Source organism: Ornithorhynchus anatinus, chromosome 3 (assembly GCF_004115215.2).
Source record: "Ornithorhynchus anatinus isolate Pmale09 chromosome 3, mOrnAna1.pri.v4, whole genome shotgun sequence".
In the NCBI taxonomy this organism is placed as follows: Eukaryota; Metazoa; Chordata; class Mammalia; order Monotremata; family Ornithorhynchidae; genus Ornithorhynchus; species Ornithorhynchus anatinus.
Genome location: NC_041730.1, coordinates 127,749,752 through 127,764,190, shown reverse-complemented (window position 1 = coordinate 127,764,190; position 14,439 = coordinate 127,749,752). Strand labels below are relative to the sequence as shown.

The window sequence follows — 14,439 nt, the reverse complement described above, 5'->3', positions numbered from 1 at the left end:
TTGTCTTAACGATGACTTCTCCTCAGATGAAGTAATTTCTATAAACTGTTTCTGTAGCTGAAGGTTGATCATGTATGCTTTCTTCCCCTCTACCGTTCTCAAAAATACCTAATGCTTTTGCCAGGTGTCACTTACAGATAATGTAAATCTGAGGAGCTCACGTTAGCCTCTGAGAACTTTGCAAACATGAGTATATTTTAGAATATAATTTCTATTCATTCTTTAACTGTAGAATTCTTTCGCACGGTCCTAGAGTATAGTTCTATCTGTGTAACTATTGCATTACAAGGTACTGAAATATTTTATATCACAAAACAACGTATTTTTAACTGACACAAATATGAAAAATCACCACAATAGGCTGAAACGGATCTAATTTGGAATGCATTTTTTTCCAGTTTCATAAGGGGACAGCCTAATATATGGTCTCTGCCAGTATTTAAAGAGAGCCTTATTTTTTAGCTGAATGAAGAGGCTGAGACAACCTCCTTTGATGAAGCCGGTGTATATACGAGCTTTTCTCCTTCTGCACTGAGTGCAGCAGTCAGTAAAAGCGATCAAGACCTTCCAGCTTCTCTTAGACCTGAAGATGTGCCAGAAATATCGCTTATGAAAGACAAGAATGGACAGCTTGGTGAGTGATCGAAACCTCTGATGTTCTGGTTCGAATAGTTTCGTCTATTTTCACTGTATCTTCCACAGTTGTCGAGTCTCAGGAACTTCAGAGGGAACTTAATAATGTTGGTATTTGTTAAGCGCTTACTATGTGCCGAGCACTGTTCTAAGCACTGGGGTAGACACAGGGGAATCAGGTTGTCCCACGTGGGGCTCACAGTCTTAATCCCCATTTTACAGATGAGGTAACTGAGGCACCGAGAAGTTAAGTGACTTGCCCAGAGTCACACAGCTGACAAGTGGCCGAGCCAGGATTTGAACCCATGACCTCTGACTCCAAAGCCTGTGCTCTTTCCACTGAGCCACGCTGCTTCTCTGGGAAGCTAGGGAAGCTAGGGATAGGGACACCCTGACTTGCTCCCTTTGCTTTCCCCCCATCCTAGCTGCACAGCTTATTTACTTGTATTCATGTCTGTCCTCCCCCCATCTAGACTGTAAGCACTTTGTGGGCAGGGAATGTGTCTTTTTATTGTTGTATCGTTCTCTCCCAAGAGATTAGTACAGTGCTCTGCACACAGTAAGTGCTCAATAAATATGATTGAATGAATGAATGAGTACAAGTTAATCAGGTGAGATAAAATCCTTGTCCCATATGTGATTCACAGTCAAGTAAGAGGGAGAATGGGTATTATATCCCCAATTCGTATTGAGGAAACTGAGGCACAAAATAGTTAATAATAATGACGGCATTTGTTAAGCGCTTACTATGTGCCAAGCACAGTTCTAAGCAGCGGGGCGGGGGGGATACAAGGCAATCAGATTGTCCCACATGGGCTTCACAGTCTTAATCCCCATTTTACAGATGAGGGAACTGAGGCACAGAGAAGTGACCCACAGCCGACAAGTGGCGGAGCCGGGATTAGAAGCCATGACCTCTGACTCCCAAGCCCGTGATCTCTCCACTGAGCTATGCTGCTTTGCCCCAGGTGACACAGCAGGTCTTTGGACTCCCAGGCCTAGGGTCTTTTCACTAGGCCATGTTGCTCCCCAACCGATTTTCACTCTTACTTAGACCTTAAGTCCCATGTGGTAGAGGTCTCTCAGACCATAACCTTCTCACCTACCTCCTCTCTCACACTCTCTCCCCTGCAAATCTGTACTACTCCCCCCCAGAGACCTCCGCTCTCTTGATGCCATCCATCTCTCTTGATGCCATCCATCTCTCCAAAAGCATCTCTCCCCACCTTGCCCCCCGTCCTCTCTTCCCACTCTCTATGATCAGGTCACCGCTCTCAACTCCTCCCTCTCTACTCATCTCGACTCTTTCGCCCCCCCCCCCCCCGCTGCTCTCACTCCACTAACCCAAAACCCTGGGTCACCGCCTCCGTCTGCCTCCTACGCTCCTATGCTCGAGCTGCAGAGCGCTGCTGGAGAAGGTCCAAGCACCAAGCCGACCTTATCCATTTTAACTTTATGCTTTCCTGCCTTCACTCTGCCCTCTCCTCCGCCAGGCAAAGCTTCTTTTTTTTCCCGCTCTGACCCATGCCCGTCACCCCCGCCAATTGTTCCAGACCTTTAATTCTCTCCTCAGGCCCCCTGTTCCTCCCCCTCTCCCATCCCTCACCCCCAACGATCTGGCCACCTACTTCATCATGAAAATTAGCACAATCAGGTCTGAGCTCCCCAAAGTCACCTCTCCCCCTCCTGCCTCCCCCCCCACAACCCTCTCCCCTACTTTCCCATATTTCCCTGCAGTATTCTCAGAGGAGATCTCCTCCCTCCTCGCAAGTGCCACCCCCTCCACCTGGGCCTCAGACCCCATTCCCGCTCACCTGATAAAAACCATCACCCCTGCCCTCCTCCCCTCCTTAACTTCTATCTTTAACCGCTCACTCTCCAATGGCTTCTTCCCCTCTGCCTTCAAACATGCCCATGTCTCCCTCATCCTAAAAAAACCCTCTCTCAACCCCACTTCCCCTTCCAATTATCACCCTACTACCCTTCCTTTCCAAGATCCTAGAACAAGTCGTCTATACCCACTGCTTAGAATTCCTTAACTCCCATTCTCTCCTGGACCCCCTCCAATCTGGCTTCTGTCCCCTCCACTCTACCGAGACTGCTCTCTCTAAGGTCACCCATGACCTCCTGCTTGCCAAATCCAATGGCTCCTACTCCATTCTAATCCTCCTTGACCTCTCTGCTGCCTTTGACACTGCCTACCAACCCCTCCTCCTCCACACCTTATCTCACCTTGGCTTCACAGACTCCATCCTTTCCCGGTTCTCCTCTTATCTCTCTGGCCGGTCATTCTCGGTCTCCTTCGCAGACTCCTCCTCCCCGTCCCATCCTCTAACTGTTAGGGTTCCTCAAGGATCAGTTCTCGGCTCCCTTCTGTTCTCCATCTACACTCACTCCCTCGGTGAACTCATTCGCTCTCACGGCTTCAACTATCATCTCTATGCAGATGACACCCAAATCTACATCTCCTCCCCGTCCTCTCCCTCTCCCTTCAGGCTCATATCTCCTCCTGCCTCCGGGACCTCTCTACCTGGATGTCTGCCCGCCACCTAAAACTCGACATGTCCAAAACTGAGCTCCTCATCTTCCCTCCCAAACCCTGTCCTCTTCCTGACTTCCCCATCACTGTGGATGGTACAACCATCCTTCCCGTCTCTCAGGCCCGCAATCTCGGTGTCATCTTTGACTCGGCTCTCGTTCACCCCACACTTCTGATCCGTCACCAAGACCTGCTGGTCTCACCTTTATAATATCGCCAAGATCCGCCCTTTCCTCTCCACCCAAACGGCTATTTTACTGTTACGGGCTCTCATAATATCCCAGCTGGATTATTGTGTCAGCTTTCTCTCTGATCTCCCTTCCTCCTGTCTCTCTCCAATTCAGTCTATTCTTCATTCTGCTGCCCAGCTCATCTTCCTGCAGAAATGCTCTGGGCCTGTCACTCCCCTTCTTAAAAATCTCCAGTGGTTGCCTATTAACCTCTGCATGAAACAAAAACTTCTCACTCTAGGCTTCAAAGCTCTCCATCACCTTGCCCCCTCCTACCTCTCCTCCCTTCTCTCTTTCTACTGCCCACCCCGTAGGCTCCGCTCCTCTGCCGCCCACCTCCTCACTGTCCCCTGTTCTTGCCTATCCCGCCGTCGACCCCTGGGCCACATCCTCCTGCTGTCCTGAAACGCCCTCCCTCCTCACCTCCGCCAAACTAATTCTCTTCCCCTTTTCAAAGCCCTACTGAGAGCTCACCTCCTCCAAGAGGCCTTCCCAGACTGAGCTTCCCCTTTTTCCTCTGCTCCCTCTGCTGCCCCTCTCCCCCCCCCTTCACCTCCCCTCAACTAAGCTCCCTTTCCCTCCCTTTCCCTCTGCTCCTCCCCGTCTCCCTTCCCCTCCCCTCAGCACTGTGCTCATTCGCTCAATTGTATTTTCATTACCCTATTTATTTTGTTAATGAGATGTACATCCCCTTGATTCTATTTATTGCTTTTGTTTTAATGAGATGTACATCCCCTTGATTCTATTTATTGCTATTGTTTTTGTCTGTCTCTCTCCCCCGATTAGACTGTAAGCCCATCAAAGGGCAGGGACTGTCTCTATCTGTTGCCACTTTGTACATTCCAAGCGCTTAGTACAGCGCTCTGCACATAGTAAGTGCTCAATTAATACAAATGAATGAATGAATGAATGAATGAATGGAGGGGCTGTGTCTGACCTGATTACCCTGTAAGTACACTCAGAACAGATTAAGCCCCCTTTTTCTCAGCTCCCCCTCCCTACAGTGTCACCTTGACTCGATCCCTTTGCTCTCCTCCAACCCCCACAGCATTTAAGTATGTATGTATTTATCTATGCTTGTACTTATTTATAATGATGCTTTTTAACTTCTTCTGATGTCTCCACTGCTCTAGACTGTAAACCCATTGTGGGCAGAGATTGTCTCTCTTTATTGCTGTATTGTACTTTTCAAGTGCTTAGGACAGTGCTTTAGCATGCAATAAGTGCTCAATAAATACGATTGAATGAATGAATGAAGTTAGCAGTGCTTGGCACATAGTAAATACTTAACAAATACATTATTATGTTTATTAATGTTATTACTATTAATAGTAATAAAAAACTTTATTCCAATTCCAAGAGAACTCTCCTGGTGACTGGGGAAGATGTTATGTTTGGGGAGAAACTGGCTCGTTATGATGGACTTGTGTGCCTCTTTCTAACCAGGAATCTGAGAAAAACTCCAAGGGCATTAAGAACCACAAGTGTCCATTTAACGATCAGTAAAGGTTTAATTTAAAATGTAAAAACTATAGAATGAGGCCTTGGAAATAGTTGTCATTATGTAGTCTATCTAAACCCATTAATATACAGCAATCAATGCCTCACTGCTAAATCAATAAGGTGCTGCCCAAAATAACATAGTTCTAATGAGGATTAAGGCAAGAGGGTTTATCATGGAAAGTTTTACATAGACATCTGGGTGGTTTGCATTCCAGAAACAAGAGGAAGAATTTTTAATTTGACAAAAGAAAACTAAAGTGAAATACTTAAGAGTGAGTTTAAAAAAAAAAAAGAATCCTCTTTCCAAAGTGTCTAGCAACCAAAGAGCATGAGGACCAGAAAGGAGAATTTCGTCATATCAGTTTTCTTGAGTTGGGTCCACACTATACCACCTCTTATTTAATTTGGACATTTCAGTCCAGATAACCCAATTTTCACCCAAAATATTTATACAGGCACACATACATGCACAGAAATATATATATATTTCTAAGGGGTTTGTAAGTACAAAGTGACTTAGTAGATAAAGCACAGGTCTGAGTGTCTGAAGGATTTGGGTTTTAATCCCATTTCTGCTATTTGTCTGCTCTGTGTCCTTGGGCAAGTCAATTAAACCTCTCTGGGCCTTAGTTACCTCATCAGTAAAATATGGATTAAGACTGTGAGCCCTGTGTGGGACATGGCCTGACTCCAACTTGATTATCTTGTAACTAACTACCCCAGTGCTTAGTACATTACCTGGAAGATAGTGAATGATTAAGAAATGCCACAAATGAATAAAAAGTTCACATTCACATTCAATCATATTTATTGAGCACTTACTGTGTAGGAGCACTGTACTAAGCACTTAGGGGAGCACAATATTACAACTGACAGACACATTCCCTGCCCACAGTGAACTTACAGACTAGAGGTGGAGTCAGACAAACTACATACCTATATTTAAAAGTTTATGTCCTCTTCATTCACTTTTGACCTCTCTAATTGTAAATATTTCTGTGTTCATCTCTCCCATTAGAATGTAAACTTCTTGTGGCAGGGAATGTGTCATTTCATAATTCTGTTCTTCCCCAGCACCTAGTACGGTGCAGTTCACCAAGTCCGTGCTCAATAAATAATAATAATAATAATAATAATGTTGGTATATTTATTAAGCGCTTACTATGTGCAGAGCACTGTTCTAAGTGCTGGGGGCGATACAGGGTAATCAGGTTGTCCCACATGAGGCTCACAGTTAATCCCCATTTTACAGATGAGGGAACTGAGGCCCAGAGAAGTGAAGTGACTTGCCCACAGTCACACAGCTGACAAGTGGCAGAGCCGGGAGTCGAACCCATGACCTCTGACTCCGAAGCCCAGGCACTTTCCACTGAGCCACGCTGCTTCCATAGGCAGCAGATAATAGGCAGCAAATAGCAAATAATAGGCAGCAGCATGGCCTAATAGATAAATCACAAGTCCGGGAGCCCGAAGACCTGGGTTCTAATTCTGACTCTGCCATTTGCCTGTTGTGTGACTTCCTATGAGTCTCTTAACTGCTCTGTGCCTCAGTTTCCTCTACTGCAAAATGGGGATTCAACACCAGTACTCCCTCTTACTTGATTGTATCAGCTTGATTAACTTGGAGCACTTAGAACAGTGCTTGACACAAAATAAGCACTTAATAAATGCCATTAAATCAATAAATAGATACAGGTACAACATCTACTAGAATACTTTCAAGGGACATTTCACGGAATCCTTCTGTCAACTTGATCGGCTCTAAACAAGGAGAGGCACAGGCAGTGACCAAGGGTTCTGCGGAGTAGGAGTTCGTAGGGCTGCTGAAAAAGAAAACTGAGTCAGTGAAGAGGTACAGGAAGAGGAGGAGTACCTGAACATATTCTGCCCCTCTTCAGGATTCACCACCTTGAAGGCACCCAGAAGGCTGTTCTCTCCCCTACCTACCCTCACTCTTCTCTCACTACCACTCAGTCTGTACACTTTGCTCTTCTGATGCCAACTCATTCACTGTCATCTTATCTCCCTTCTCATTGACCCCTTGCTCACATCCTCCCTCCTGCCTGGCGTGCCCTCCCAGTACATGTACCATAACTCTCCCCCCTTCAAAGCCTTATTAAAAAAAAAAAACCTCTCTTCCAGGAAGCCTTCCCTGATTTGTCTCTTATCTCCCTACCTTATCCTCCCTCCCTCCTGCATCACCCCGAGTCTATGCCATTTAACCACTTAGATACTCGATCCACAGCATTTATGGATGTACCCTTACACTCTATTGCTTCCCTTATCAGTAATTTGTCTTGATGTCTGATTCCCCTGCTAGATTGTAAACTCCTTGAAGGCAGAGATCATGTCTGCTTACTCTATTTTGCTTCCTCAAGTGCACAGAGCAGCGAGCTGCACAAAATAAGTTTTTAGTTAATGCCACATTATTCAATTGATTGATTGCCCCTAGGTTGCCATTATAGGGCTTGGAATTGAGACTTCTAATTTTATTATCTCTTGAACCAAAGGCTGGTTTCTAGGGCTCTAATGTATAATTTGGTTTGATACATTTGAGTTTTTGAGGGTTTTTTTCTCCCCCCCACACTATCCTTCTAGGGTTGAAATTAACTGACAGATCTAGAAGTGAAATGCAGGGAATATTTGTGCTAGAAATCGTGCCCGGATCTCCTGCCAGTATTGAAGGAAGTCTTCAGCCGATGGATAAAATCATCTCTCTCTGTGGAGTGGGGATGGAAGGCTTTGGTTTAGGTGATGCTTTGAGGGTGTATGAAGCTGCTGGAGCGATTGTGCATCTAAGAGCAACAAGGTAAGCTCCCATCTCTGAAGTCATAATGAAATATTCAGAATTAGGATTTTTCACGGTATCGGGCTTGATTCAATGTGTTTTTATAGAGTCTTTCATGTGACATGTCTCACGGTTCTGGAGGGAGAGAAAATTGAGAGATCTTGCAGCCTGGCTTTAAAGATTTCCTTCTTGATTGACTCACACTTCATGATGTTCAGTGTGAAGGATCATCTAAAAATAAATTGTGTTGTAAGTCATAAAAATGCAAAATGTCCTCTACTTCAGAAGATGGAGTGCTTTTTTTTTTTTTTTGGTTTCCCTTTTCCCCATTTTCCAGAGGCTCGTATGTTCCACTATTTCAGGGAAACGGCTCAACAATAATCGAGGTCTAGATTACTGTAAACCCTAAAAGAGTCAAGATGGGCACCCTAATTGTCTCCTCTTCAATGGCAAAGTGGGTTTGACAGAGGAGGGGAGGTGTGGCAAGTGAACAAAGTAGAAAGTTGAGGAAAATTTAACAAGGGAAGCCACCTTATGTGTGGCCTAATGGAAAGAGCGTGTATTTGGGAGATAAGCCCCAGGTTCCAGTTCTAACTCTGCCCGTGGCTTGCTGTGTGACCTTGGGCAAGACACAATTTCTCTGAGCTTCATTTTCCTCATGTGTAAAATGGAGAGATACGATCTGCTCTCCCTCTCACTCAAACTGTGAGCCCCCTGCGAGACAGGGACTAAATCCAATCAGTTTACCTTGTATCTACCTCAGTGCTAAACACAGTGTTTTGCACATAGAAAACACTTAAATATCATCATCATCATGATTTCTGTGTTCTTCTTCTCCAATGAAGGTCACCGAAAAGGACCTGAGTTACCCAAAATAGTGGTAGTGGATGAGGAGAGGGAAGACAGAGGGAAGATGCGGAGTGCTGTCACACTCACCTTCTTCTCGTCAGCGGTGAAGAATGGCAGCCACAGTCAAAGGGTGTAGAATTACTTCTCCTTTGGCTACTTTTCCAGGACCAGGCAGTTAATCCTTCTCTGTGATCCTGTAGCAGGAGATGAGAAATCCTCAACATCTCCCCCTCCACTCTGTGTGTTCATTGTGGACAGAGAATGTGTCTGCCAACTCAGGCTGCACTTTCCCAAAATCTTAGTGTAGTGCTCTGCACACAGTAAGTGCTCAATAAATACGATTGATTGATTGAGCCCAACTTTGCTTTAACATCTGGCCGCAGTGGAAACATAGGAACATGTCAAATTTTTTTTGTTTTGTTTTGTTTTGCTCATTTTTTCCTAGGTCCCATTTACCTCACTAGCTGTTCTGAGACCATTGTTCTCTCTACCCTGAAGCAGAGGAGGAAAGAGTAGCTTGGCCTTATCAGAGTCCAAACAACCAGGCAGAATTTGAATGCTTTGCTTCATGTCCAGCTTTCTACTCTCTAATCATCTCTGGAGAATACTTAAGAAACAAAACTACTTGTTTTGTTTTGTTGTCTGTCTCCCCCGTTTAGACTGTGAGCCCATCGTTGGGAAGAGATTGTCTCTATCTGTTGCCAGATTGTACATCACAAGTGCTTAGTATCGTGCTCTCCATACAGTAAGCGCTCAATAAATACGATTGAATGAATGAATGAATTAAGCAGATTGGAATCTCACCCTCCCCTGCACTCAGTTGACTAATTATAACAGTTATATAAGCTCTATTTTATGTTTACCTCCCACACTAGAGTGGAAGCTACTGCAGAGAAGCAGCGTGGCTCAGTGGAAAGAGCCCAGGCTTGGGAGCCAGAGGTCATGGGTTCAAATCCCGGCTCTGCCACTTGTCAGCTCTGTGCCTCAGTTCCCTCTTCTGTAAAATGGGAATTAACTGTGAGCCTCACGGGGGACAACCTGATTACCCTGTATCTCCCCCAGTGCTTAGAACAGTGCTCTGCACCCAGTAAGCGCTTAACAAATACCAACATTATTATTATTCCTTTCTTCTCAAGGAAGAGTTCACTGCACAAATGAGCAGTCAGTAAATTTTTCTGCTACTATTACCACCATTACTACTACTGTCAAGGAATCAATGAGTGGTATTTACTGAGTGCTCACTGTGTGCAGAGCACTGTACTAAGTGCTTGGGAGAGTGCCATTTAAAATATTACCTGGCATATTTCCAGCCCACAGGGAGTTTGCTACTACTCCTAGTCCATTACTACTATTACTTCCATTATTAGCCCGAATTGTATATTCCAAGCACTTGCACAGTGCTCTCCACATAGTAAGCACTCAATAAATACTATTGAATGAATGAATGAATTATTACTACTATTATTACAATAAAGGAAATAGGAATGGAGAAACACTTGGGAGAACAGTTTTGGCCATCTTACCAGCTTTGGATGCAATCATTCCCATAACCAGCTGTGCACAGGCTCCAGCTTCTGAAATCTTGGTGTTGTAGGGCTTCTACTTGTCACCCTCCCCGCCCCCACTAAAAAACCCCAGTGGTTGCCCATCCACCTCTGCATCAAACAAAAACTCCACACCGTTGGCTTTAAAGGAGTCTACCACCTTTCCCCCTCTTACCTCACCTCACTTCTCTCCTGATACAACTCAGCCTGCACGCTTTGCTCCTCTAGAGTTACTTTCTCACTTTCCCTCCGTCTCCCCTGTCTCGCCCCCGAGGCCTAGCCCACCTTCTGCCTTCTTTCTGGAACACCCTCCCTCCTCAAATCCGACAAACACTTTCTCTCCCACCGTTCAAAGCCTTACTGAGGGCACATTCCATCCAAGAGGCCTTCCAGACTAAGCCCCACTTTTCTTTATCTCCCACTCCCTTCTGCCTCACCCTGACTTGCTCTCTTTGTTCTTCCCCCCTCCCAGCCCCACAGCACTTATGTTCATATCCCAATTTTGTTTATGTGTATTGAGGTCTGTCTCCCCCATTCTAGACTGTAAGCCTGGTGTGGGCAGGGAATGTGACTATTGCTGTACTGTACTCTCCCAAGAGCTCAGTACAGGCTCTGCACACAGTATGCACCCAATAAATACGAATGAATGAATGACTGAATTCTAAGTTACCTAGAAAAGAGAAGGAGTAAATCTGGTGTGCAGTAAAACATGGTTGGAAATGATTTTGAAGCTCCAAGGTGCTCTCACACTTAGAAAAAAATACTGGGAAAAGCTGCCCATTTCAGACAATGTCAGTTCTTTTAACATAGGCTAATGGGAGAAAATCATGTTTCTCTTCCTATAGTTCTTTATTTCATCTCACATAGAACAAAACTTGGTTTGCTTCATTCTTTCTCTCCTCTCCCTGCTGCTATGAACAATTTATACTCTCCATTCCTCCCAAGGAAATCTCCCAAACAGTATGCATTCTCCACTCGGTCAATCAGTAATATTTCCTGAGAGCTTATTGAGCACAGTACTAAGTGCTTGAAAGAGTACAATGCGATAAAGTTTGTAGTCAGGATTGCTGCCTTCAAGGAGCTACTCCCACATGGAATTCTTCCTGCTGTTCTCCCTCTCTGGAATACCTTCCCCTCATCGGCCTTTCCATTCCACACCCCTTCTCTCCTTCAAAGCCTTTCTAAAACCCACCTCCTCCACTGGGCATTCATTGAGTAATCCCCTACTGTACCAATCATACCCTCCCCACTGCCACCTCATTTATATATTTAGGGATTTATTTATGGATTTGCTATTTAGGTATTACCGGGGACTTTCATTTCATTATCTTCAGGGTGCGTTAATTATGAATTTTCTTTTTCCTATGTGTTGTCCTTGAGGGCAGGAAGTATAGCTCAGTATCAATCCATGGTATTTGAGTGTCTACTGTATGTAGAGGACGGTACTAAGTACTGGAGGGAGTTCAACAGAAATTGTAGATATGTTTCCTGCTCACAATAAACTTACAGTCTTGATGGTGAGAATATATTCCCTAAACATCCATTATAGTGCATAGAGTAGGTGCCTAGTAAATATTGTTTATGAGATAATGAGGATGAGGGTGAACCAAGGGGAACTCAACAGGAGGTGTTAAGGAACCATTTTACTAGACACTACTCAAGGTAGTTTAGTAACACTTTCTGGTTAATCATTCACTGAGGGTTCATCAAGTGATCTAGGAAATTAAACCTTGAGAAACAGCCCCAGTTTATAACATTAGTTTATAAAGTCTGAGGAATTCATCTTAATGCTGGAAGTCTGGAGGCACTGACAGTCAAAATTTGGTCTCTGGACTTACTAATAATGTGATTTTGGTAGAGAAGCAGCGTGGCTTAGTGGAAAGAGTATGGGCTTAGGAGTCAGAAGATATAGGGTCTATATCTTAGATCTATAGCCAATTGTCTGCTGTGTGACCTTGGGCTAGCAATTTAGCGTGGCTCAGTGGAAAGAGCACGGGCTTTGGAGTCAGGGCTCATGAGTTCGAATCCCAGCTCTGCCACTTGTCAGCTGTGTGACTGTGGGCAAGTCACTTAACTTCTCTGTGCCTCAGTTCCCTCATCTGTAAAATGGGGATTAAGACTGTGAGCCCCACGTGGGACAACCTGATTCCCCTATGTCTACCCCAGCGCTTAGAACAGTGCTCGGCACATAGTAAGCGCTTAACAAATACCAACATTATTAATTTAATTTACATGTACCTCTTACCTCATCTGTAAAATGGGGATTAAGACTGTGAGCCCCACATGGGTCAACCTGATTACCTTGTATCTATCTCAGTGCTTAGAACCATGTTTGGCACATAGTAAGTGCTTAACAAATAGCATAATTATTATTATCATTACTAGGAAGCTAATCCAACTATATGTTTGGTGAATAAATTGTATTTATTGAGCACTTACTGTGTGCTTAGCATTGAAATGAGCACTTGGGAGAGCAAAGTACAATGTCTACTCTCTCTGCTGTATTGTAGTCTCCCAAGTGTAACCTAGAAAAGTAGCATGGCCTAGTGGATAGAGCAGTGGCCTGGAAGTCAGAAGGAGGTGGGTTCTAATCCTGGTTCTGCCACTTATCTGCTGTGTGACCTTGGGCAAATCACTTAACTTCTCTGTGCCTCAGTTACTTCATTTGTAAAACAGGGATTAAGGCTGTGCCCCATTGGGGACAGAGACCATGTCCAAACTGATTATTTTGTATCTACCCCAGTGCTTAGAACTGTGCCTGGCACATAGTAAGCACTTAAAAAATACCATAAAAAGTACTAAGTACAGAGCTCTGCACACAGTAATCGATAAATACGATTGATTGAGTGGTTGATTGTTAGAAATCACTGATCATTTTAGAGGCGGCTTCACAAAGTGATTATTCCCTTTGTCAATTCTATTATTTCAACCCTCCTAGTGAAGGAAAAATGAGGAGGGGAACAGTAAGACTGCCCCTTCCCTCCACCTCCTATCTGTGGGAGTCCCTTATGACTCAGTTCAAGGTCATCCTCTAATTCTCCATCTGCACCCACTCCCTCATACTCATTCGCCTCAGCTACTATACATCTCCAGCCCTGACCTCTCTCTTTGTCTGCATTCCTGCCTTCTGGACATCTCATCTTGGATGACTCACCAACACGACTAACATAAGTCCAAAACAGAACTTTTCATCTTCACACTCAAACCCTCTCCCCTTCCCTGATTTTTCCATCACTGTCTCAAAGGCTGGCAACTTTGGCATTATCCTCATTCAACCCACATATTTGGCTCGTCACCAAATTCTGTCAGTTCTACCTTCACAGCATCATTAAAATCTGCCCTTTCCACTCCACTCAAGCTGCTATCGCATTGATCCAAGGCCTATTATATCCTTCCTTGACTACTGTATTTGCAGATTCACTGACCTCCCTATCTCCTGTCTCTCCCCACTCTAATTCATGCTGCACTATGCTGCATTAATTTTTGCTCAAAAAAATTCAGTCTATGTCTCCCCAGTCCTCAAGAACCTCCAGTGGTTCCCTATCCATCTCTGTATCGAACAGAAACTTCTTACCATCTGCCTTAAAGTCATCGATCACTTGCCCCCACAACCTTACCTCCCTGATTTCCTCCCACAGCTCAGCACATCCATTTCACTTCTCTAATACCAACCTACTCACTGTACCTCAATCTTGTCTATCATCACCAACCTCTTGCCCAGGTCCTTCCTTTGTCCTGTAACTTCCTGCCATTTCAAATCCAACACACCAACATTCTCCCCACTTTCAAAGTGATATTTCCCCTACTTCCCCTACTTCCTGTCCTTTCTGCATCTCCCTTGCACTTAGATTTGTATCCTTTGATTCAGCCCACCTTCAACCCCACAGCACTCGTATTTATTGAGACCTTACTCTGTGCAGAGCACTGTCCTTAGTACTTTTTATGGTATTTTTTAAGTGCTTATTATGTGCCGGGCACAGTTCTAAGCACTGGGGTAGATACAAGGTAATGAGGTTGGACATGGACTCTGTCCCCAGTGGGGCACAGCTTTAATCCCTGTTTTACAAATGAAGTAACTGAGGCACAGAGAAGTTAAGAGATTTTCCAGCAATCATATCTTTTTTTTGAGGGGTGGGAGGCAGAGGAAGAGCCCATAAAAGAGATTTAAAAGGAACAGTCAGAGAGATAGGAGAAGAACCAGGAGAAGACAGTGTCAGTAAAGCCAAGGTTAGATAATGTTTTCAGGAGAAGGGGGTGGTTGACAGGAGCATTAGGATGGAGGAGAGCCTGTCGGATTCGGCAAAAAGGAGATCATTGGTGACTTCTGATAGGGCAGTTTCCATGGAGCAAAGG

At 44.6% G+C, this 14,439-nt stretch overlaps 1 protein-coding gene across 6 annotated transcripts in view; it reads left to right on the top strand.

Annotated features, from left to right (window-relative positions):
* FRMPD2 (FERM and PDZ domain containing 2) overlaps positions 1–14,439 on the top strand; it is a 217,878-nt gene that overhangs the window by 136,284 nt on the left and 67,155 nt on the right. For all 6 annotated transcript variants that reach the window (XM_039911616.1, XM_039911615.1, XM_039911613.1 and 3 more), the window contains one exon: positions 463–634. In XM_039911616.1, coding sequence (XP_039767550.1) covers positions 463–634 — 172 coding nt within the window. The remainder of the gene's footprint in view (positions 1–462; positions 635–14,439) is intronic.